Below are 24,712 nucleotides of genomic sequence, written 5' to 3' on the forward strand. Positions count from 1 at the left end.
CTCCCTGAGTACCTGTCTCTGTCTTTCGCCATTTTCTGTTTCTTTCTTGGAATGTCAGCCAAGTCGGTACGATCCTAAAGTCTGTTTCTCTCTTACTCTCATTTCAGATAATGTAAAATCAGCTTACACCCAAGCAACGCAGTAAAATAATAAGAATTAACAGCTGCGTCTATCTATAGATATACACACACACATCTAAATACTTAATAGGCGTTCGATTGAATCAAAATTATAGCCCAGCTACCAGCTATACCCCCCAAAAGCTTTGTACTCCACAAAACGCTAACGAACAATCGGTAAAACCAGAAACCAACTGAACTCATACCACATCTGCCATAGATCTATGCTATATAGTACACACGATACCATATAGGTGCTGATCTGTGCTCCCGAACCCAGTGTTTTGTGTGTGCGTGTCGCGAGAGGAGCAACCAGTAAAGCAAAAAGAAATACTTTCTCTAGTCGCTAGGCTAAACCACATAAACTCAGCTAACCCAGATCCGTAATCAGCAACTAGCTCTATATCTATACCCCCAACACGATGGCCAACGTCGTCAATATGAACAGCCTGCTCAACGGCAAGGACTCCCGCTGGCTGCAACTGGAGGTCTGCCGCGAGTTCCAGCGCAACAAGTGCTCGCGCCAGGACACCGAGTGCAAGTTCGCCCACCCCCCGGCCAACGTGGAGGTCCAGAACGGCAAGGTCACCGCCTGCTACGACAGCATCAAGGTCAGTACCCCAGAATCGAACCAGAGCCCACCCAACCCCCTATTGCTTCGTGTGACTCGTAGACGTAAGCCTAGGACTCTTTATTTCTCATCCCACCAAATACTATTCGATACGATCCAATCCGAACCCCGTCCAGGGCCTCGACGAAAACTGATCTTGTCTCGCTTTTGTTGTTTGTGCTTTGTGCTTTGAACTCCATTTTCGTTTTGGTATCTCTGTGCTTCTATATATCTATACACTCTATATTAGTGGCTGTCTCTCTAAGTGCCTACCAAATAAATACATTACATAATCGCAGCTGAGGCGCCGAGCTGAGCTTGAGCATTGTGTGCGTGAGTGTGCTTGAGGCTTAGGTCTTGGGTCCCGAGTAGAGGCTTTGGCTTGGCTTACAATAAGAGAGTTCCACCTCCCGTCGAAACCCCCAGCCCTATCACACCCCAGAACACAGCGAAAACCGGCCGACTAATTGGTTTAAATGAGTGTAAGAACAAATCTCAAGGCCTTTTCCCTGTGTCAACCATAAAACCAAACAAAACGTTATCTAAACCAACTGAATAACTAAACCGTTTGTCACCACTCGAGTGATTTCTAGGCCGCGCAACTCCTAGACATGGACAACTTCAAGGTAAAGCTCTAAAATTCACTTATTAAGTTAAGACTTAGCTTTAAGAATACTGACACCCCCGCTGCTATTGATCTCCTCGTTAATATCCTGCGTCTCGTAACCTGAACCTGACACAAGCAACCTGCCGAAGGGTAGATAAAATCAAAGGCAAAGAGGTTTCCGTTGTCCTGATTTTTTACTGCTCGCAAAAAGGCAGCGCGGCAAATTAGCAGGGTGGGCGAGCCGAAAAAGGGTGAAAGCCTTTCTTTTAAACACAGGACAATGCCGCGCAGGAGGGCCGGGAAAAAATTAAGTTGCCCGTTTGGTGCTTTCTTTATTAAGCTCTTTGTTTCTGGCCCGCAACAAAACAAACAACCGCCGCAGAATGGCCACATAAAGTGGAGTGTTTTATGTATAGTATATAATGCTGACAAAATGCCATCGTCATCAGCAGGGGCGGCGGCATAGTGGCTAGCTCCGCCACTCACTATCAAAATTTGTGACAGCATAAAAAATTACGTTTTGAAATTTTCGTTGCCGCTTTTTAGGCGTCGCCGGCAGCCTGTTTGGGCAGCGTCCTTTGTTGTTCCAACAAAACCCGAAGCGAGTCCTCAAAGTTGGGCATAGTTCGTCCCTTGCCCAGCGAAGCTTTTGTCGCTCTTGAGTCGAGTGTGCAAACAATAGTTAAAACTGATGTTCGTAAGTAGCTCGGTGGCTTGGGTCCACTTCTGTTTTTTACAGAGGCGTTGTTAATTGAGCCACTGGAAAGTCCTTTACTTATCTTTTGGTTCTGGAACTTCATGGATGTATTAGGGGAACATTAACATTTCCTTTGTTCCTGAGAAATCCCTAATCTCTAGGTTTTATTTGGTTGCCTAACAGCTGTAATGGGCTTAATAGGTTTTCGATTTATTAGAGTAGTTAAAAAGATTAGGAAGAAGCTAAAAGTTACAAGCAGGAAAGTTAATAGCCGTCAGACTTAAATATTTAAATAAATTCGAATACATTGTTTTCCAAATAAATCCCCTCAGTTAGTTAAAACTTAAGCCAGTGTCAAATAGCCATTAATATCCGAACCTTGTGGTATTTCTTTCTCCCAAGTTCCCAAAAATTATCTTCAGATTAGTCAGCGTTCACATACGATAGCACGACCACAACAATAGTTAAAATCCACTTATGACTCAATCTCAGGCGTGTCAAATTCGAATGTTTATTAAATATTCATAGCTCCGGCCGGTTCCCGGACAACGTCCGACTTTCATCATTAATCTAAGCTAACCCCGAACATTTCCAATTATCTTTGATGGATCATTAGGAGCCGGGTCAGCCGGTCAGCCGGGTGCCTCTCGGCCGCTTTCTGGCCGTGCCTTGGAAATCTCATAAGCCTTTTGGCAATTATCCGAGACCACAGCTGCGTGATAAGCGAGTTCTGACTGCAGAATCCACATCATCATCTGTGCGGCAAGCAAGTAGCAAGTGGCAGCTGCACGTTGGGGGATGGGTATGGAAATGGAGGTGGGACGGCGCCGGAGACGGAGACGGAAAGGACACACACACCCAGTGACCCCTGGGCACTTGTAGTTTTTGCCCAGCTGGGCGGGCAAATAAAGCTCAGACATTCATTGCCCACAAATTAATTGTGTTATCCTATTAATTAACTATGCAGTAAAGTTGCCGAGCAATTTCGTTCGCCGGGCGTTTTCCACAGCCTCCTCCGCCGCGTTTTCCACTTTTCCACTTTTCCGTTTTCCTTGCCCAGTTGTTCTTCGCCCCTGCTGAGTGCTGTAATTGTAGGCGAGTGTGTTTGCACTCATTTTCACCTCTTTTTGTCCCCACCGGGTTTTTACACACGTACACACTCGTACGCTTGACACACAAAACGAGCTGGGCTTAAATGTTTAACGAACTTAAACGTGGCAAGTAACCAGCACATAATGTATACCCGTGCGTACATAAGGCCGCAGTTCGAGGACGAAAGGCCTATGCACGACTCCCTGATTGTGTGCCTGTGTATACACGTGTTCCACGGCCGTGTTTAAACTTTGTCCATTGCCGCGACACTAATTTATTGCGCTGTAGACTTTCAAATGCCAGGTCCATAGAAAGAAATAGTTTAGGCGGAATTTCAAGTGAAAACTGGGTCAATGCCGGGCTTGGAGGGCTTATCCAGGCTTAGTTTTTCTGATTTTCTAAAGTATACAACGAGAGAAATTTATAATTTTAAAGTAATAACACAAAGAGATAAAAATATAATTTTTTATGAATTGTTCTGTAATGTTTGTTAAAAATAATAGTTCCTTAGTGTTCCCCAGTTTATGGTTTCCCACTTACCATTAGGTATTCACAAAACATTCTGCGCAAACTTGAACGCCTTTTAGCCCAGCCAAGCGTTTCGCTTTCGCTTAGTGACCTCTGACCCTTTCAGCAAATTGGCATCATTTCATTGGCAATTTCCCCCAATTTAATTTGACCACAATGAGCAGCTGAAACTTTAAAAGCCACTCGGGAAGCGACCCGGAGCAGGAGAAAGGGCTCGATGATCAGTGTGAAAGTGAGAGGAGGTGGCAAGAATGAGAAAAATCGCTTAGCCGCCACAACATAAAACATTTTCCGGTTTATAATTTTCTTGTCAACACAATTTTCACGCCATGCTCGGGCGCCAGGCGTTGGCCTCGCCGGGAAAGTGGAAGGCTGGCGCTCCGGAGGACTCCTCCTCGCGAGCGTTTTTCTGGGCTGGTGGTGCCACTTTATCCGGCGCCCCTTGCCGCCGTGTCCTTTCGCCGCTTCGCGCGCTTTTGCTACTTAACCAACTGTAAAGCTCTCGGCCATATTGTGTGGCACCTTATTTTTCTATTATATTTCCCAGCCAGCACGGCCACCGCCGCTGAAACAACATATTTTTCGCGCCAGCTTTCCCTCCTCGGAGGGGAGGGCCGACAAAAGTCAAGCTCCCATGCCATGCAAATTATGGTCGAAAGAATGAAAGAAAATGGCGCCCCGCAAAGGAAAATGAAAATGAAAATGGCAACTCTTCCGCTCAAAGGAGGGAGAGGGGGATGGATGGCCGGAGAACAATGCCGGCCACTTTGACATCTCCGCTCCTTGTCCCTCCCCGGGGCTCTTCTGTTGTTTATTCCAATTTTGTAGTTGACGCTCGAATTTCCGGTCCGCCTCGGGCCGCCTCGGAAATACTTTGGTAATTAAATTTTAAAGACAACAGGAACTGGCAGACTTTGGGCAAAAGCAACTCTGATTTGCCCGCTCACCCACATATTCAATGTCGTCCAATTATTTTTAATTCCATTATCTATGTTTCGCTCCTCCAACTCGCCATGAGGAACTGCTGGGCAGCACTGAAATCGATAATAATAATAAGCAGCCGGGCAGAAGAAATGAATGGCAAGAGCAACTTAATGTACAAAATAAACCAGAGGAGCAAAACCAATTTAAATAAAAGTTCCCAGAATTGGGAAGTAGAGCGCACAGCGACGAGAGGAAGCGAAAGAAGAGCAGAATCATCAATAGTTGCTCAAAATTAATGGTGAAGGAAGGAAAGAAAGCCATGGAAATTTAGAGGAAAGGAGCGAAAACTTTGCGGTTGTCATTGAATCAATTGGATTGCGAATGGCCAGAAATGGGATATTTTTTGGTAATTGGTGAGGGTTCTGATGAATGCTAGGGGATTTGTCAGTATGTATCCCTAAAGCGACTACCGGTAGTGTCGAATCTAGTTCTCTACCCAATTACCTGGCTATGATATATGGCGCCCAAGCAGGGACTTTATTGAGAGCTCATAGAACGCTGATCCCTAAACAGATGAAAGATACCTTAGTCTTAGGTACCACGTTTTTGTTTATTTATATAAAAAATGTTTAGTATGACCCCCAAACTGAAGGCCCTGCTTGAAGTTTTTACTATCGGGGATCCTTGAAGATTTCTTTGTTATCTCCATCACTTTGTGAACTTCTTGTGCCACTTTAAATGCCGTAAGACTGCATCACTCCCTCATTGCCTTAGGGCAACGCCGAAATCAGGTTCGAGTGCAGTCTGTGGCCCCTCACCTGCCATTATGCCCCCGCCCACACCCCCTTTTGGGATGCTGCAACATTCTGCTGCCGGGCGCGCCTAATTTGTTATGCCTTACACACGTTGCACTTGGAAATTCCGCAACAAACTTCAAGTCAATAACTCAGCCGAGCAACTCCCGCTGCCACCCAGGATGCTTCGCCCACCAGCACTTAATGCATTATGCAACAGCAAGTTGTGGCATGTCCTTGCGCATAGCCACACACTCACATGTGCGGGTGTGCGGGTGTGCGGGTGTACGGGAGTGCCATTTCGCAGTTGCTGAAACCTACACAATTCATTCGTCCTGTCGCCGTCGCTGCTCCTTTGGCAACCCAGAACGTGACTGCAAATCGAGCCAGGGAGCCGAGAGACGAGGAGCCAGCCAGCTCATGCCTTAAATAAAATAAATGGCACATTATCAATATAAACAAGAGGACGTCGCCGAAGGAGTCGCGTACGCGAGTTGCAAGCGTAAAGTTGTTAAGTTACTTAAGCCAACAAATGAAGCGAGCCAAGATGGAGCGAGGCGCCCTCCCACCTCCCACCACCCACCACCCACTGCCGGATTCCCAATTCCGGAGTCAGCAATTCGCAGCATTTTCCTCGCTCACTATTTCCCTGAGCCAGTCACGAGCCTGACAAATTGCACTTGGGCGCCGGGCCCTCCCCAGCCCCAGCCCCAGCCCCGAAGGAGGAACAACTTTCCCGTTCTGACCAGCAAACAGGTCCCTGTTCGGGCGCCAATTTCTTTTCATATGGCTAAGACAAAAGGCAAACAAAAACTAATGCCCGGCCGGATGAATACAAATGCGAGTGGGGAGGGATCCCATCCCCGACCTCCCTTATCCGTTGGATGAAAAATGTCGCAAGTTCCCCGGGAAATTCCCCATTAAATGCACTCAGCAAGCGGGAGAGTGTCAAGCGAGCACATGCAAATAGCGCCCCCTGCCGGTGACTTTCACAAATAAATATTTTTCGCTTTGGACGTGCAATTTCATTTCGCTGGCATATTGGGGGATTACATATTCATACGAGTGTCAATCAGACGGACAAAGTCCGGAGACAGGTGACTCGTTGGCCCGTCAACTCTTGAGTGACTCGAGTCTTGGATATTGACTAAGGCGGAGAAGTGGGAAAATATGAGAAGGCGCTGATGTAGTCGATTGGAATTGGATTAGCAGGAAACTCGCGGAAAGGGAATGGGAAATTTCCTGTCACCTTGAGTGATAATTAGAATATGGTCCCTTGGCATCAGAAAATGTTAAAATCATCATGCTGATGTGAATTAAATTTCAAACGACAGCGATGGGATTTTTGGCCGAGCACAAAATCAATTAAAATGAAATGCAAATAATTGCTCTTCGGCTGGAAATAAATTCCCACTTGACGTTAAAGACTCCCCTGCTTAAAGCCACAAGCTCTCCCCTTGGCTGCCTGATTCCTTTCCTGTTTTTCTCAGGCGACAGCTAAGCGTCAAACTAAGGACAGGAAAAAAGCCGAGACTAGGACCGTTTCCAGCGAAAATCGAGATCAATAAAAACGTCATTCAATTTATTTTCAATTTTTGCGGAATCGCGGGCGAATGAGACGTGTGTGGCAAGGGGCGGCGGCAGGGAGTGCCTAACAAATAATGGCAGACAGAAAACCCAATAAATTTAAAGGAGAAAAGCCATCGCCTGGGACTCGAGCAAAGACCAACTGCGGCGGGGAGGGAGGAGGACCAAGGGCCGGGAGTCCTCCATATGCCATGCGGCTGTACATCCTTGAAAGTGGGCGCTTGTGCGTCTGTTTGGGTATATCAAATAACTTTGACTTTACACATTATTAAACCGCAATGTCGTCGACGAGTGGTGAAATAAAGCGAGACAAACAAACAAAGCAGCGTCGCATTTGTAAGGATTGCAAAAGGACGATGGCGGAGTGCAGTGCAGTGGGAGCTGCTCCTGTTGCATTTCGCGTCCCACGCTTGACAAACTCGACAAACAATTGTCAGCCTTGTCGACAGGCTTGCCAGGATGCCAGCACACCAGAATACCAGAACACCACCCTGCCAGGACGGCGGCAGGGTCCTTGGTCCTGGAAGCCTCGTTCCTTTGTCTTGGCTGCTGCATTTTTCAAGAGAAATTGATTAAAGCCGGTCGCTGCAAACTGTTTGCCCAGCAAACTTAAAGTTCCTTCAATGGACCCACTGCTACTCCTTGCATTCCGCATCCTTTCTTCTCCGCGGAATGGGGAAATTTCACTTCCTCCCGCTCCGCTTCGCCCAGCTCCTTTCAGCCGAGTGGCGCATTTTCTTTTGCCTCGGGCGTTGCGGCAAAGTCAATGAGTGGCAATATGCCACCAATAATTCAGGTCACGCGAGATGTCGTCGCTGTCCTTGCCGCTCTGGGTCCTCGGCATCTTGGGCTAGCTTCAACAGTGGGTCGGATGCTGGAGTAATCTCTATACTTCTTGAAATTAAATGGATTTTATTGGGTCCTGAAAATAAAAAGTATTTTAAAAATCATAGAAAATGTATTTAATAAAATTAAGTTTCGCTTGATTTTCAACTGTCAGTCCGTTCACACTAACGAACATTTTTTCTTTTATTTGAGTCCGTTCACACTAATGCAAAAACTGTTTTTCTTATATTGTGAACCAACAACTGCGTTCAATCTTTTAATATTTTTTTTTTATAACTTAGTATTTACATATTGGTAAACCTATCAAAAAATAAATTATACTTCCAAACCTTCCAAGCAACCTGCTCTGCTGTGGCTTCTAACCCACTGTGTGCCATCGTCTTCGACTTAGACCCAACGTCATTTGCCGCCTTTAAGTCCGCGCTGCCTTCTTCTGCCGCCCGCGACCTGCCACGCCCCCTCTGGTTGCGCCCTCTGGCGTTTGGGTGTATTGTGGAATGTTCTATTGCCGTTTCGGTTTTTTATTTTTTACTTTTCAGTTTTGTTGCTGCTGATGTTTTTGTCGCACACATCCGCATTGTGCGCTCCATTGTGTGCTGACGTCGTTAGGCCATCTAGGTGGCACTTCGCCTGCGCCTCCCAGAGCCACGCCCCTGGCCGCCCCTCGGCTTTCTTCTACTTCTCTCACTGACTGGTGGCTGCTGCAATTTTAATGAAGCTGCGGCATGCGGCAAGCAGCGCCTTCGAGTTGCACGCGCCATGGAGCAACTTGCGCTTTTTATGCTCCGGGGTGAAATGGGGATGGTACCATAGATGGGGATGGTGGAACCGCCTCGGTTGCCATTGTTAAATGAGCTTTACATGACAGCTGGCGCTTTGGGTCGAAAACTGCTACTCCATTTGCTACATACAAAGAAAAAATAATGAGGATATCAATCATTAAACCAATACGGTCCTTGACTGGCTACAAAATTGTAAATGCATAATTGGATTAAGGTTAAAAGAAGGTTCTAGAAATGAAAACTATGGCCAAACTTAGAGGTAATAGTACTTACTATTAGAAGTAAAACTCGCCAGAAGTAAGCGTCTTTCAAATATTTAAAACATGAATTTAAACAACCAATTTAAAAGTGAGAACTGCTTTGCCCTCAGTGTAGGGTCAGTGCCTAACGAGAAATCCAATTTCTCCCTTCGGCTGGTCAGATTTCGAGACTGACTGTCAATTGGGACTGCAAGTTCTCTGGGCGTTCGGGCGGGGGCTAATAAATGAAAATCCACAGAGCAGGGTGGTGGGCTTGGCGAAAGGATAATACTCCCTTTGGACTTCCGGAGCGTTTGCCTTTTGAATAAATGCCATAATTTATGGTCAAAAGTTTGCCTGTGCACACATTTTGCGGCAAACACTTGAAGCGCAGCTATTTAGAAGGCCCCCAGAAGCCCGTTCCCCTTTGGTCACTTGATGATGATGATGATGACTACATGGGATCCGTCTCTCTGTTTCTCCGTTTCCATCTGCATTTCGGCTCACTCGCCAGTGCAGATTTTGCAGTTCATCTGAAAAGTTTGCTCGGTTACATTTCGGTGTCCATTAGTGTAATTTAGGACTCAAGTCGAGACCGAGACTTCGAATTCTATTTTCGGTTGGGCAGAGCGGGCGAAAAAACATGGAAAATAGAAAAAGGAAAACCAGAAATAGAAAGATATTCAATTTACTTAATAGTTTTGGGATGGCGCACAGGGTCATCAAATTACGGAGGTGCCAGGGCAGTCGGAGACTAGACCAAGCCCAAACCAATTGGGATTGGCCAAGGGCAGGTGCTTATCATATCCCAGGTTCTGGGCTCTGGGTTCCAGGGGTTGACAACCGATTCGGGGCCCCGTGCCTTTGGCATTTCTTGCTTTGTTTGCTCTCCACTCCCGACGAGAACTAAATGAAGCGAGGCAGCGCCTTTCGATGCGGAGTGGAAAATGCTAATCAACAATGGAATCGATAAATGTTTGAATTGTGTTCGGCCTCTGCCCCCAAACACCCCCAAACACCACGAAATCTGCCATCCGTCTCTAAAAACTGAACAATGACGGCCAGGAATTCTCGTGCTGTCGCTTACACATCGAATTTGCATATTATGAGATAGATAAAGAACGGAGGTGGAGTTGGGAGTTCATGGAATTTGTGTTTGGCAAAGGAAATGAAATATTTTCAATGAATAAAACTAAAGGCTGCCAGGGGAGTTGATCGAAATGCTGGTGCGAGAGATTAAATTAAATTACTTTAAGCATGAACACCAGCACCTCTCATATTTTAAATGCCTTTGGTTTGCATGGAGATTGCTTTGGGAATTACTTCGTTTGAATTCATTAGGTTTTTGCCATCTTGTGGCTTACCTGGGATTTAAAAAATGTTCTTATTGTGAGATGAAACAGCCAAACAGAAATTAACAACTAATGGGCAGTAAAAAGCCTTTAAATCACTAGCACTTAAGCAGAGGTAGTGCCTAAAAGTATTTGTATTTGCCTTATTGAACCATACTAGATGTCGTTATGAAAAGTGCCCAAGCTCCGGAAGCAAATTTCCTTATTTTCCCCTGAAAATAGTCGGCAATCAGTGGATTACTTCCGTCATTTTGCCTGGGTTTTCAGACACATGCGTCCGCACGCGAAATCAATATCGAAAGCCGGAGCTCAGCAGCCCCACTCTCCGCTGACCCCCCGGAAAGTGACAGCACAATTTAAGTTGCCCGGCCAAAATCAACAAATATCTTTCTCCAGCCACATATATTTTTGTACATGCATTTTCGGTGTGCGAATAGAAATTGAAAATGCGCAAAGCGCCTGTTTAAGCATTTCAATTGATATCCATCAGCAAAGTGGCGCAACAAAGGCCGCCCTCGTCCCGTCCTCTGAGGGGAAAACTGGAAAATCAATTCAATCACGCTTATCAGAGACTGAAGAAGAGCGAGAGCTCATCGACAAACGTCATCGGCAGCATCTGAGTCAGAATCAGCACCAGGAGCACAGTCCGAGAGCCCCGAGGATTGCAGATACTCTGGAAAAAAATTACAATTCAAAAAGCATTTCGGTATGTTTACTGCCGCACAGCACAAAGCAGGCGAGGACCCCCGCCCACCCGTTCGTCGCAAAATGGCGACAACAATAAAATCTAAATGGAACTAGTCGCCACCACCCACAAAACCGTACAATCCCATTCGCCGCTCGCCATTCGCAGCTGAGAATGATTTACTGTCGTTTGTTTGTTGTCTCTGCGCTGACTGAAAAGAAATGCGCCGGGCCAGAGAGATTTTTATCCCCCGGATTGGCAAACGTTTTAGACATTTTTACTGTTTATAACTATCCGTCGCATCCGCCCCCGAAAAACCCCATCTATCTGGCGCCACGATGTCCTCGATTTGAAAATGGTCGCATATTTATATCACTCAGGGTTTCCGGGCCGGGGAAAAAGGCATTAGCCGGGCATTGTGTAGTCCTCGAGAGGAGTTGCTGCTCGGAGAGCTGGCTTATTGATTGCTCGAGTGTTGCATCAACAAGCCATTCATGGCGGTTGGCTTTCGAGAGCCCCACTATTAGCCGGCTGCCATGAGACTGGATAAACATTATTGGATTCGGTCGGATTAGCGACTATCCGAAGTTGCGGCATGCGAATGTTCTGGCGCAGGCTCTTAAGGTAGCTTTAATGTCGGAAAAATAAATCACTGCAAATACCATCTATAACTTTAATTGTGAAATTAGAAGGGGTGATTTACCATCTAAAGACAGATGATAGAATCCCAGAAGAAAGTCCTTAATATAACCAAAAATTATACATCGAAACTATCGAAATTTAATAGATTTTTGTTATTATTAGAAGTCTTCGAACTCAAATTATAGAAAGGAGCACAGAAAATACTATCGAGAATATCGAAGTCATAAAAATCGATTGGAGAAACACAAAGCCATGTACAAGAACCATATCGATTAAATAACTTGGAGTCCCGTGTTGCCTGTTCCCAGGTATCACAAGCAGTATTTGCAGGCATTACTTCTTGTTGGTAGTCCGCAGCTCTCTCTCATTACCCCACTGAATCAATAGTCCCTCGGCTAGAGCCAACTTTGTTGCCACTTCTGCCGATAACTCGGCTCGCAATCATGGGTTATGGTTATCGCCCTGGGCCTGCAGGCAACCTTAATCACATTATCGCTCGATGGCATATGGAAATATTAACTTGCTGCCATCATTGGCACACTCGACTGCCTTCTCTCTGCCCCCTCCTTCCCTCTGCCCATTTTCCCCATTTGCCTGGGCTGGGGACTTGTGGCCAACTTTTCCATCACTTTCCAAGCGATTAAACAATCAGCGGGCATTATAATCTCCGCACAAAGTCATGTATCATAGATTGCCCCACTCGGGTTTTCATCTTCGCCTCTCTGTGTGTTTTCCTTTGCCCGGCATGTCATTGGATTTTTCTCCTTTCTGCCAGGGTGCGAGTGTGCCATTTGATGCTGTCAAACGTGATTTGCATATGCTTGGGGTTTCTGGCTGGTGGATTAACTCTTGGTGATTCCTCTTCCTCGATCGCTCCGCAAATCGATTGCAGATTTGCAGTTGGCGAAGTGCGGTTTGCGATTTGCGACTGTCCATGCTAATACGCTTGTAAGCTTTGTGCGCCAATTAAAAACAGGCTGCCGGCAATGCGAGTTTTCCAATCCATTTTTGCACTTTTCCCATTTTCCAGCAATCATAATGTTTGATCTCCCCACAGGGGTGTGTGCTAACAAAACGGTTTCCTGCTCTCGAGTTGGGTAACGTGTGCCATCTATCAAGCCGACTTATTATAATGAATTCATTTAAATGACGTTTATTGTCGCAGGTGTGTGGGAACGGGCGAGCGGCTGACTTCCGGAGTGCTGGAAAATAGGCTTAAAAAGCCATTATTGTCAACATTTATAATAGTTTCAAGAGTCTTATGTGGGGAATGTGTCCTTACTCTCGGGCTCGACCTCCTTTGCCTTCGTTCGCCTTTCCTTTCTGGGGTTTCCTGTCTGCGTCTTGTGTTTGTTTACCTGGCACTCGAGCAGCTCACACACATCCTTAGACAGCCTCGAGTGCTTTGGGGGGCTTTCCAGGACGATGAAAGCGTTTGCGGCCTACCCTGCGTATGAGTTATGTTTATTAAGCTGCCTCGGCAACGAACTTAAAGTGTCTTCAAGTGCCCCTGATGAATTGGGCCCCTTTCCCCGGCCCGACGACTCCTGACAATCTGTCTCTCACTCATAATTATTATTATTATTATTATCATTATTTTCGACTTTAATCCTTTCGCTGACAGTGAGCAGCTCCCTTAAGCTTAATGGAAAGCGTCAACGAATTTCAGCTGCTGCCTCGCCTCGTTTCGTTTTAATTTTCACTTCTCCAGCGCTTTTCCCGCTTTCCCGCTTTCCCGCTTTGCCGCTCTTCCGCTCTCCCTCTTTTTATTTCGTTCATTCGCACTTTTTAATTACTTTCCTTTCATTTCGGACAACTCTGGCCACAATTTCTCTTCTCGCCTTCGCTCTTTGTAATTATTTCAGCAGTTTTATTTGATAATTTCTCATTGCGCTCACACACGCCAGGCGAATTTATCATTTTGCCGGTGGCACGACGGCTTCTGCCACCAAAAGTGTCAGGAGATGCGAGCTCTGGTGGCAAGGAGATACAGCGACAATTTATGTGGCCCTGCCTCGACGGGAATGATTAGAAATGTGTTTATTGAGGGGGAAACTAAAGGGAATTTTCGTCGAGGGCCGTGAACTCGAAAGTGTCGGTTTAAGTTCAAAGAAATGGCACCTGGATTGGGGATTAATGGCGATGGAAATTTAATTAAATTGAGACTGGGGTACTTATTATTAGGGAACCTATTAATATTACAACGTGAAACACTTAATTTCCATCCCCTTTTTAGTGACTTCTTATTTCCCCAAAGAACATCCCTTTCCCCAGCTCCCTCGTTGAAATATAAATTTACTTAACCTTCCGCACCTAATCAAATAATTTTGATCTTGGCACCGAGATTGCCCCTATTCACACACACATTCGCCCGAAGGTCCTCAAGGATGCGAGCACAAACCTAAATAATACTGAGATATTTTATTTAAAGTGAAATTTAATTGTCACATTAAATGCCTTGACTTTCGGGGGAATGCCCCACAGAAAGGAATTAGATGGAGCAGGGCGCAAAAACAAATCCCGAAAGACGCAAGGATGTGAGCCCACACATATAGTATTCCCAACTGGGAGGAAAATGTTGTTTCGTGGGCCCCGGGCAGCCGCTTTCCCAGGAACGGGAGGGGAGTGGGAACTTAACCTATTTACACAGTAATTTATTTGCTTATAAACATAAAACCACTTTCGTTTCCCAGTGGGCGAGGGAGGAGCAGGGCGCACAATGGGCATGGCATATGCTGAAAGCCCGTCCGGAGGAAGGCACTCACTTAATTTAATAATTTTCACATTTATTGAAGCAAAATGAACAAATGCGAAGAGGCGACTTTGGGCATGTGAGATGGGGCTGAAGAAGAGTAGGTTAGCTGGCCGACTGCGGGCTTTGGTTGGGGAATTAAGCATATGGCCTGGGCTGTACCCACAGAAGGATCCTTGAATGCTCTGTGCTCTTAAAGGGGCTATTATAGTTTTCAAAGAATTTATTTAGAAAGGAGAAATGTTTTTATTAGGAGATTCGAGTCAGAATAACTTGTGAGCAAAGTGAAGATATGTAAATAATTTTTTTGTTACGATTCTTATCAGAACCTAGATAAAAAAAGCTTAAGGCTACGTAAGCAAATCCAGTAAGTTTGTCAAAAGCTAAGCCAGTGTCATATGACCACAACTGATCCTTACTTCGAAGGGTATTCAGGACTGTCCTTTCCTTATTGCTTTTATGCATCATTTGAGTCGGATTTTAATTTTGCTGCCCTCACTTCATCGCCATATGTGTGTGTGGGGAGGGCAAACACACTTAAAACTCAAATATTTGCATACACTCGAGTTTTGTTTGCATAAAAATACCTTAAAAAGCGGAAGGACGAAGGAGCCACAGCGGCGAAAAGGCAAACGGAGAAAGGAGCCCCAGACCCCGGACTCCCTGCCATTTTCCCCTTTGAGCCTTAGCCAGGGCAAATTTATTATCACACACACACAAAGCGGGCGGATGCAGGGAATACAATCTATATAAAAATGGAGGAAAAGAACTGAGGAGGAAATACTGCAAAGCCCAGGACAGGCACGAAATCAAACGAAATGAGGCAGGCACAGCCCACACACTCGGCGCACACACGGAGGACATGGATCCTGACGCGTGAATAAAGCATTCACAATGGCCAGGAAGTGGGGGAGTGGCTCTAGATTGTAACATTTACTAGAGGTAATGTATGCCAATGCACATGAGACCCCAATGGGACGGAGACGGCGAAGAGACCTCGACTCCGTTTCGTTACGTTTCATTTCTCCGCCAGCCGACGCCATCGCATCCACAATCCACCTCCGCAGGTGTGCCGTGCCTCAATTTGCATAGCTTTGTGAGTCGGAGGCGGGCGCACGGACCGGGGTTCTGGGGCTCTGCGTCCTGGGGAATGCCAAACAAAAACAAACCACTACAGAGGCATAACACGGGGGTGCTGGTGTGTGCGGAAAAGTCGGGGAAACAGGAAAAGCTGGCAGCCGCCTGGCAGGCAAAGAAAGAAAGGCGGGCGAAGAAAGCGTTAAGTTTAGCGCAAAATTAAACAATCTTATTGCCCGGATTAGTGACAAAATTATGTAGCATGCCACGCCGGGGTCCTTCGACTCCGGAGTTTTAGAAACACAAAGGCGGGGGCTAAGGGCACTGCCTTTTGGCAAGGTAAGCATGCCATCAGGTAGGATGTCACAGTGGGGATGTCCACATTATGTTCCCCGATAATTGAGTGAGCAGAGCGTGGCGGATAAAGTCCTGAAAAGTGGGGATTGCCCGGGGATAATATGAAAAATTTAAAGGTTCTGGGAGGGGTGATAAGAAAGTTTCCATTTAATTTTGATGCAAAAACGTAAACCAAATTTCTTATTTAATTTTGTCTCACAGGAAAGAGCTCACATCTCTATAAGAATTAAGTGATTCCGCTGAAGTTTTAACTGTAATCGTAATTCCAATTAGGATTAAAGATCTTCATCCCAGATTTTACTTCATTTACTTCCCTTTATCTGACTTTTGAGATATCCATTTCAGCATTTCTGCCTGAACCTCTGTAAACAGCTTAAGCGTTATTGTTCCCTGGCCACACTAATTAAGTTGGCCACAAATATTGAGGCAGCGAATTTAACGCTCAATTTAACGAGTCGCGATGGAAAAAAGCAGCCCACACTCGAACACAAAACCGAAAAAGAAACATAATTATGCAAATGAGGAGAGGCAAGGACAACGACAGCAGGGCGCAGGAGAAAGGAAAAGAAAGCCGGGGAGAAGGAAAACACTGGCGCTTCGATAGCATCGGGAGTGGTGCAGCTGTCGGAAAGGCGCGTGAGGCGGAAAAGCGGAAAAGCGCATAAGCTGCACGCTGAAGATTGCGCATACGCCCCGTGTCCGACCGCAGAACATAACTTTGCACAAACACACACAGCCTTGCCCGTACACTGTGGGAAATCAGGGGGCGGACATTGTCATCGTCGTCAGCTGCCTGTGGTTTCATTTCCTGGGCAACCTTTGGCTGCTTTTCCCAGCGCGCCCTCTGCTGATTTAGTGCAAAGCATTTTTCTTGATTATTTCAGTATAAGCATACGTATAGAATTTTCCCTGGTCCTTTTTGTTTTTGGGTCCTGTCTGCCTCGAATGCCTGGAGCTGCTGAGTCGGTGTTTTCCTCTTTTTTGGTATCTGAAAGGCGCCAGTCGGATGCCATTTCGCCCACTGAAAACTCCCTTTTCCCTGGCCATATCCCTTCGCATTTTCTTTCCTTTCGACTTGGCTCTCCTGCTGCGTGAGAAGTCATAAAGCGATTTGTCATATTTATACAAGTTGATAAAATTATAAACAGCATCTCTCGTCTCCGGTCGCCCTTCCAAGGACAACTTGAGTGCTATTCCGCCTGCGTCTGGCAGCGTGAAATCCCTACCTTTGAATTGAATAGACGGCATTTGGCTTATGCAATTTGTAAACCTACGCCATGAAATTGAGCCTTAAATTTCAACGGAGCGGAGCATGGAGCCTCGATAACTATTATGCTGTTTATTATGGTATACAAATAACACAAGTTAATCGGTTTCACATTTGCCAGTCTCCATATTTTAAAGGGCAGTTCCTTCCATTTTATGTAGCTATCCTAAGATACGCTCTGGCATGCCCTGTAAATAAAATAAATAAATGGTGCCTGTATAGCAATTTCTGACAGCATTTCGTGGAAAGCCCTCCTGGCGTCGTATAAACACAGTAATTAATGACTTTTGCCAAACGCTACGAATACTAATGAACGAGCGCTGCAAAATGAATATTTCCCCCTGGCAAAGCAGACAGAATCAATCGCTTAGTTGGCGAAATGTCGCTGGAAACATTCAAATTACATGTTCAAATTACTGTCAGGGTGCTTTAAGCATTTACCGAACGGATCCCGGGCTTCCTCTCGAAGCCAGACTCAAACCAAACGAATTTTATTTTAATATTTATTGTTTTTCACGGCAAAGGCCGACAAAAGCACAGCCACCACGACGTCCTTTCCCCGTTTCATTTCGGACAGCTGCTGGAGGCAATCCGGCGAAGACGACGACGGCGGCAGCAGGCAAATTGAAAACGAAAGCAATGCCAAATAGAAATGTTTTTGGCGCCCCCGGTGGGGCGGAGCGAGGCGAACGACATTGTCAGCATTGTCGGCATTATGTGCCTTCAAATTGGAGTTAACCTGGCCAGGAAGTGGTGGAGGATGAGGAGAAGGGGAGTCGCCCTGTTGTCTTACTCAAAGCGTAATCATGGTCGTTTGTCGCGCGTTTTCGCAGCCGTGGAGGAGTGGAAAGATGCATCCACATGGAACTTATTACTTTCATTTGGCCTCCGCCGGCAGCCAGCCGCCTGTGAATATAAATTCATAACAAATTCATTGCGCGCAGCCAGGCATTTAAGAGGCCCAGAAAGGAAAAAAGGAAGATAAATAAGGGAAAGGAAGGAGGGTCGAGCGAGTGTCACCGATGCCGGCGTGTGCGTCTAATTTCGTGTTTGCTCCGCACACACGGCGTATGCGTAATCTTGCCGCATCGCCTTTGTCGCCTTTTTGCTTCGAGCCAACTTCACGCAAGCGGCTCACACGCTTCGGCCCCATCCCTTTCGTCCTTGCTTCGAGCCTTGCGGGAATTGTCGACGCATATTTATGGGTCCTGGCCCCAAAACTTTATTAGGCTCTTCACGTTGGCCAGCCAACTTTGTTTGCCCCTCGTGCTGCCACTGAAAAGTTGCCCAAATCGAAACCGTTTCCCCATTATTTGGTTTTATTTACATAATGACATTTAATGATGATGATAATGTCTGGGGCATGTCCTGTGTGGGGCGAAGGGAACTCGCTTTGTTAGGGAATCAATGAAGGTTTGGCATTGATGGGTTACCGTTCTGACGGAAACGGATTGGGGGGACTTATGAAGGTCAGGGGGCTTGCTTTTTAAAATACTGAAGAAGTAAACGTTAAGTTTAGCGAGTCTTGAAATTAAAGATCTTAGAGCAATTAAATGTTTAAAATGTTACTTTTTTTAAGATAAGCTAGGCTTTTAAAAATCTGGCACTTAAGTCAGGCGAGACGCAAAATGTTTTTAAATGTCTTAAAGCAGATTCCTGATTAATTTTTTTGCCCTTACCCTTCAAGGTAATTTTTGCGTAATTTCCCATTAACCTTCACTTGAAAACCCCACTTTCCCATTACCCCGAAAAGCCAACCGGAGAATAATTCAAATTTATGATATTTCTGCTTGTGAAATTTTCATCTGGCCGGCTTAACCAAGCTCGTTGCCCTTTTAGCGGCATTAGCCGGCACTCAATTTCCTTTTCATGGGGCCGAGGGGGAAAGCAACCATCGCCCATCGAGCGATAAGTAGGCAACACTTTTTGGCCATTACTTGCAGCTTTAAGACGCAAATTCATTAAAAGTCCGGCAGCTCGAGAAATGCTTAACGCACATTTTGTAAATGGACAAAAATCCGAACCATCGGAGCCGCCCCAAAATTTCGCCTGCTGTTGTTTATTATTATCTTTTTCCCCCGCTGCGAGGGTTTTCTCGCTTCGCGCTAATTTCAAATTACAAAATATTCCATTTACTATTTTTGAAAAATGATTGCAAGCAATTTCATTTCCGTTTCCGCTACGACAGTTACGCCCCGCATTAGCCAACCGCCCTTCGAGTTTACCCGTTGGAAAAACTAATTACAAGCACATAAAACCCAATGGGTGGCCAAGGATGCTGCTGCGGAGATAGAACAATCCGTGGGTCCTTCACTCGGGGGTGGCACGGTGGCATGATGATGCAACATGTGACAAGCAGCGCGATGGGGATGTAAAACAGAATTGTCCTAGTCTGCGGCACGCCCATCAAACTAAATTACATTTGGGCAAAACACTCGTAGAAAACTCAAAAAAAGGGCAGAGAGAGACGTACAAACAAATGTCGATGGACTTTTCCTGCCATGAAAACCTCCTCGTTTTCCCTCTAAGTGACTCCCAAGTCGAAAGTTTCGCATGAATTTCAAGTTGCTCTCGGCAGCATCTTCCTCTTTTTTTTATTTTCCCCACTGCCATTAAAACAATACTCGACCGAGGGAGCATAGCAATTTTGTGGCTTTTTAAAGTGTGTGTCAAAGTTTTTCCTTCCGTTTTTGCCGGCAACTGTTGGACATTTTCTTTTATAACGCCCGATAAAGCGGACAAGCTTTGGCAAATCTGAAATCAATCTGCCAAAAGGGCAGGCAAACCCTTTCGATTGAAGCCAGATTGAGCGTTATTCCTGGAGCGGATCTGACCTGCAGTGACATTAATGAGTGGTAAAACCGGGAGCTTGGGGGCAGCTGCCAAGTCAGCTTCTGGCCACCTCCTTGTTGTAATTGCCGCCCTTGCCGGAGCAGCTCCTTCTGCTGGTAATGGCTGTTGCGGTGCCTTTGAAGGTGTTTTGGGGGTGGTATCTGGGGGTGACCTGCAGCAATTACCAATTTTCCTGTTACGCTTTAAAGAACGCGACTGAGACTGCGGGCTGGTGGCCCAGTTTTGCGCTAGTTTGTGTGTGTTGCACATTAAGTGCACTTGAGGCATGCAGCTTAAGCTGATGACAGCGGAAGGGGTGGGGAAGGGATGGAGAAGTGGTGAGAAAGTGGTGAAGAAGCAGTTGAGAAGGGCTGAAGAAGGGGTGAACTGCCAGAAGAAGGTGATGACAATGAAGCGCATAATCTTTGTTGTCGTTTGAGGACGCCCTGGTTGGCCATTAAATGTTCAAGCTCGGTTTATAAGTAGAGAAAAGGGACGGCAAATGCCTTGCCAACAATAGTTTTATATAATGAAATCTTGACTTTATATATAAAATATTATTAATCAGATTCTTGTTATTTTTGAAACTTTGCAATTAATAAACTTGCACATTTATGTATTCCATAGTTAAGTTAAGGGTACACGTCTTAAAACATTTATTAAAAGTTCTGATTGTTAAATCCTCCTTCTCTCAGCACAACCTATTCCAAGCCCTGAAATCAAGACTGTATTATCCCTACTAATTACCACTATTTTCTTCTATTTACAGGTATGTAAACTTTGGCTATCTTTCACGTAACACCACACTAGATTTAGTAAGTAAAGATTGAATCTGCTAAACATTGTAATATCGTATACAAGACTTTACTCGCTGACGGCACCAAAAGGGGTGAAAAGTGCGATACAAAAGTAGAAGTAGACGTGTCAAATACTTTCAAAGATGCTTCATTAAAATAATCAGCTGCGCAGGCACAGAAAAAGCGACGCAAACTAAGCAGGAAAAGCATGCGGGAGAAACCAATGGGGGAAAGCGAGGAAAAGCACCGAGGGAAGAGTGAAGGATGCGGTGAATGTGTGCGAGTCCTTTTTATGCCTTTGCCTCCAATGTAAACAGGCTGCCACTGCAAGACTTTCGACACTTTTCCCTTTCTCTTGCTCCATCCTGACACTCATCAAATGCTTTCGACCAACTTTGCCGTCTTTCACTTTTATTCTCCTATTGTCTGCTATTTTTCACTAATTAATTATGCAGTAACAGCAAACAACTTGAAATGTAAGGGGATTAAAGCGACTTAAAAGGCATTTATGCACTGCCAGGCGACGGCAAACAAGCTGAAAAGAGCAGGACATCAAGGAGGAACTGACAAGTGTCAGTCTCTGGCAACAAAATTGCACGACAAGTTGCAAAAATGCCAATGCATGCGAGTTGCCCATGTATGTGTCTTGTTAAGTCATGTTTACAGGACTCGAGTCCTGGCGAAGAAGACGGAGTGACGTATCTTAGGCAAATAACTGACTGTCAAAAAATTGATAATAAAATCTAGGTAATTAACTCGAGTCAATTAAACAAGGAAAAGGAGAGAAAAGAATTTATTTTGTATTTTATTGTATGTCAAGTTCCTTGCAATGAAAAAGTCTTAGGCCAAGTGAAATAAATAACATTCAAGGCATTAACAAAATCCAGTTAATCCAAGAAAAATCCGATAATACTTTACAGTATTTTTAAACATATTTCCCAAGTAAAATGTTTTCAAAAGTGGTTCTTTGTATGAGGTGTAAGAGCCGCAATTCCTATTAATTTACACTTAATTAAAGGCGGTGCAACAAAAGCCGCAGCAACAACGAAGTTGACACTTTCATTTTTTTTTTTAGAGCGGCCCAAGCGGGAAAAAGTTATTTATGTATATGAAAATGCTAATTAAGTTACAAAATGTTCTGGCAAAATGAAAATTATAGACAAAAATGTGAAAGCTTGTGTGTGAGTTCCCAGAACATGCGTAAGTGTGCGACTTAAGTGGGCTCGAAACGACAGGAGCAGAAACAACAACTCTTTTCCCGGGAATTTCCACAGCCTCTTTTTTGTGCACGTGTGTGGCAGGTGGCAAGACAAACCCCCTTACTCCCAGCCACCTCCCACTCAGCCTTGAAGCAATTTTTATATGCACACATCGCGTATATACACTTTTTTACTGTCACGTTTGTGTACAAAGTGTGGGTGTGTGGTAAAGTGTCACACAAAAAAGCCCGCACACCTTTCCACCTACACACGTGTGTGTCTATGCCAACGACTTTGTGCTCGCCATTTTCTTCTTTTTTTATGGAGTTTTAAATATAATAATGACAAGGCAGCGGAAAAATGATGTCGCGGGCGGCAGAGCGGATTTTTGTTACCCCTTTTCTGTGTGGACACCGAATAAATGTTTTTCCATCGTGACATAAAGTTGCAACAATTGAGCGACATTTGCTGTTGCATGCTTTTGAAGCTCGCATGTCGTGTGTTGAAGGTTCCTTGGTTGGGGCCAAATTATAGGGAGGTATTCCAGGAAAAATGGAAAGCAGAATGGTAAGCATCATTCAAATTTAATAGATAGTTTAATAGGGGTTAAAAGAGCTAGGAAAGCTATCTTTTTCAGTAAATTTAAAATGCATTTACATGGAGATATGTATTTTTGTTATGGTAAATATAATAATAAATTAGAAAAAGTGAATCTGATGAATATATTTAATGGAAAGTGGAGCATGGACAGAAGGACAAAGCTATACTTATTTATTTGTATTTTTCTTATATTTAATACTCGTATGTAACAGCATAGCATTAAAACGTTGTATTCTAACCATTTGAAGTTGAAATTTCACACACATGTTTGTATGTGCTTTGTGATCTGCACAAGTACAAATCCCTTGATTAAATATATTTAATATTCGTACTCGTTTTTTACACACTCCCCCATTAAATGGAAGGTTTTTTTGGCCATGAGCCCTTTATTGATGGATTGCATAACGCATAACACGCTCAACCAACAGTTGATGTCTGCTCTCAATTAAATTGCAAGCATATGAATATTTAAATTATTTAAATACAATCTGCGCTCTGGCGGCTGTCATATGTTTTAAAGCGTATAGCAATATCCTTTAGCTGCCTCCTGCACTTTCCCCTGCTTCCTGCCACGCCCCCACGGCGCCCCCGCCCCTGGAAAATGCAACGCCCGCATGTTTACCCCGGGAAGTATGCAACACTTTAAAGCTCTTTTGCGGTCGCTGCTTTGGCCGGCAACAACAACACGCTCTTCCGACTGCAGTGCGTTTTTATTGCGTTTTTCATGCGTCCCATGTGGTTTATTACAAATTGATTTTATTATTGTTTTCACTCCTCCACCGGGTGACCCTCCCCCTGACCGCCGCTGACCCGCAGGCCCTGTGCTTTGTTTGCTGCTGGTTTTTCCGGCTGCTGGCGATTTGAAAACTGATTGCAAACACATGATTATCCAACACCCCCACCACCCACCGCCTCCTCTCCATTCGAGTGCACAAAGCCACCCGACGATTGTTTAATTAATTTTATAATGAGTTAATTTTACGCTGGCCAAACGGGAATTTAACATTTTCCATCCGGCTTTTCGGCCCACATTGCATTTCATTCGAAATTGAAGTCGTACTGCGAATTCAATTATAAATTTGCTTACATTTGCATCTGTCAATTTAGTTGCAAATGTTGTGTTGCAAATGGGCTAGGCAAGAGCAGAAAAAAGTACACAGAAAACCACTCAAATATAAATTCGTGTCAAATTATAGTTCTCGACAGTGTTATTTCGAGTCAAATTCTGTTGGCGAGCGGCCAGGTGAGAGAGAAGGTAAGACAGAGGCACATTTAAAAATAAAATTTATTGTGTGACAAACGGAATTAAGACTGTAATCGTGTTATATCTAAATGCACTTTGTGTGCAATTTTTTATGCGAGCTTCTTGGGCAATTTGAGATATGATGCAAATAAATCTAAATCGGGAAGATGCGTTGATGCACTGTTGTTTCAGGCAAGCCGGAAAGTAAAAAAGTTCCAGAACAAAATTCTCTTGAAATATACTTAGGCGAATTCCAATTATCATTACTACGCCACAAAAATACTCGGGGCATAGTTGTCCTGTCTTTTCTTTAAGCTTCCCCTTTTTTGCTGGCCGCGCTGCTGCCATTTTGTTTGTGGAGTATTTCTTAAAGAATTTTGCGATTTTTCATTTAGAGCTTTCTTGTAAATTCCAACTGTCGCTCACCCCCTCTCCGCCCCTGGCACTGCGCGTTTTCTCGCAGCAGAATTCCGAAGTGGAGAAGAAGCCTCGCAAAAGTTGGTCCTTTTCGACGGCGATTAATGCGCAGCAGAATGAAAGTCTTCTGCTGCCAAATTCCCTAGAATTTCTCGCCAGCCCCCGAGTCCCCGTCTTCTCCCGCCCCTGGTTTTTGTCTTGTTCTGGGAATGCCACAAGGTGTAAAATTGAATAATTGAAATGAAGCGAGGACAAGGCTCGGGGAAAGCCGAGAAAGAAATGCGATAAAGTGAGCAACAAAGTTTTACTTAATTGCGGGTAATTCTGATGGATTTGTGCATAATTGGCGAGTAATTAAATTTGCCGAATTAACCGAAAGTAGGAGGGGGAATTGTTTAGATTTTAAGGTGGACGGGTGCTGCTTTGACTATCAATCAATGCTTCAGAAAGGGAAAAAATATCTAAATATTTATTATCAGTCGGATCATCTGCTTTCTGGTATGAGAAAATTATTAATTATTAAATTATAAAAATTAAAAACTATTCCAAAAGAGCTTACATCCCTTGGTTTCACTGCCTCAAAGCATACTTTGGTTTTTGCCCTGGTCCTGCTGCAATTTAATTTCCTCCCACTCTCCCCGTTGGCAATCGCTTTCCGTTGGCCGCA

At 44.8% G+C, this 24,712-nt stretch overlaps 1 protein-coding gene across 31 annotated transcripts in view; it reads left to right on the forward strand.

Moving 5' to 3' along the window:
* The window catches only part of LOC108022350 (protein muscleblind), a 168,357-nt gene that overhangs the window by 63,283 nt on the left and 80,362 nt on the right, over positions 1–24,712 (forward strand). For 19 of the 31 annotated variants that reach the window (XR_007764029.1, XR_007764030.1, XR_007764031.1 and 16 more), the window contains 2 exons: positions 108–730; positions 1,323–1,355. Coding sequence is in view for 27 of the 31 variants with exons in the window: in XM_050887812.1 (XP_050743769.1) it covers positions 542–730; positions 1,323–1,355 (222 nt within the window). In the remaining 4 variants the exon portion in view is untranslated. The remainder of the gene's footprint in view (positions 1–107; positions 731–1,322; positions 1,356–24,712) is intronic. The other 12 variants (XR_001768039.3, XM_017091217.3, XM_017091219.3 and 9 more) reach the window with 1 other exon arrangement.

Source organism: Drosophila biarmipes, chromosome 2R, assembly GCF_025231255.1.
Source record: "Drosophila biarmipes strain raj3 chromosome 2R, RU_DBia_V1.1, whole genome shotgun sequence".
In the NCBI taxonomy this organism is placed as follows: domain Eukaryota; kingdom Metazoa; phylum Arthropoda; class Insecta; order Diptera; family Drosophilidae; genus Drosophila; species Drosophila biarmipes.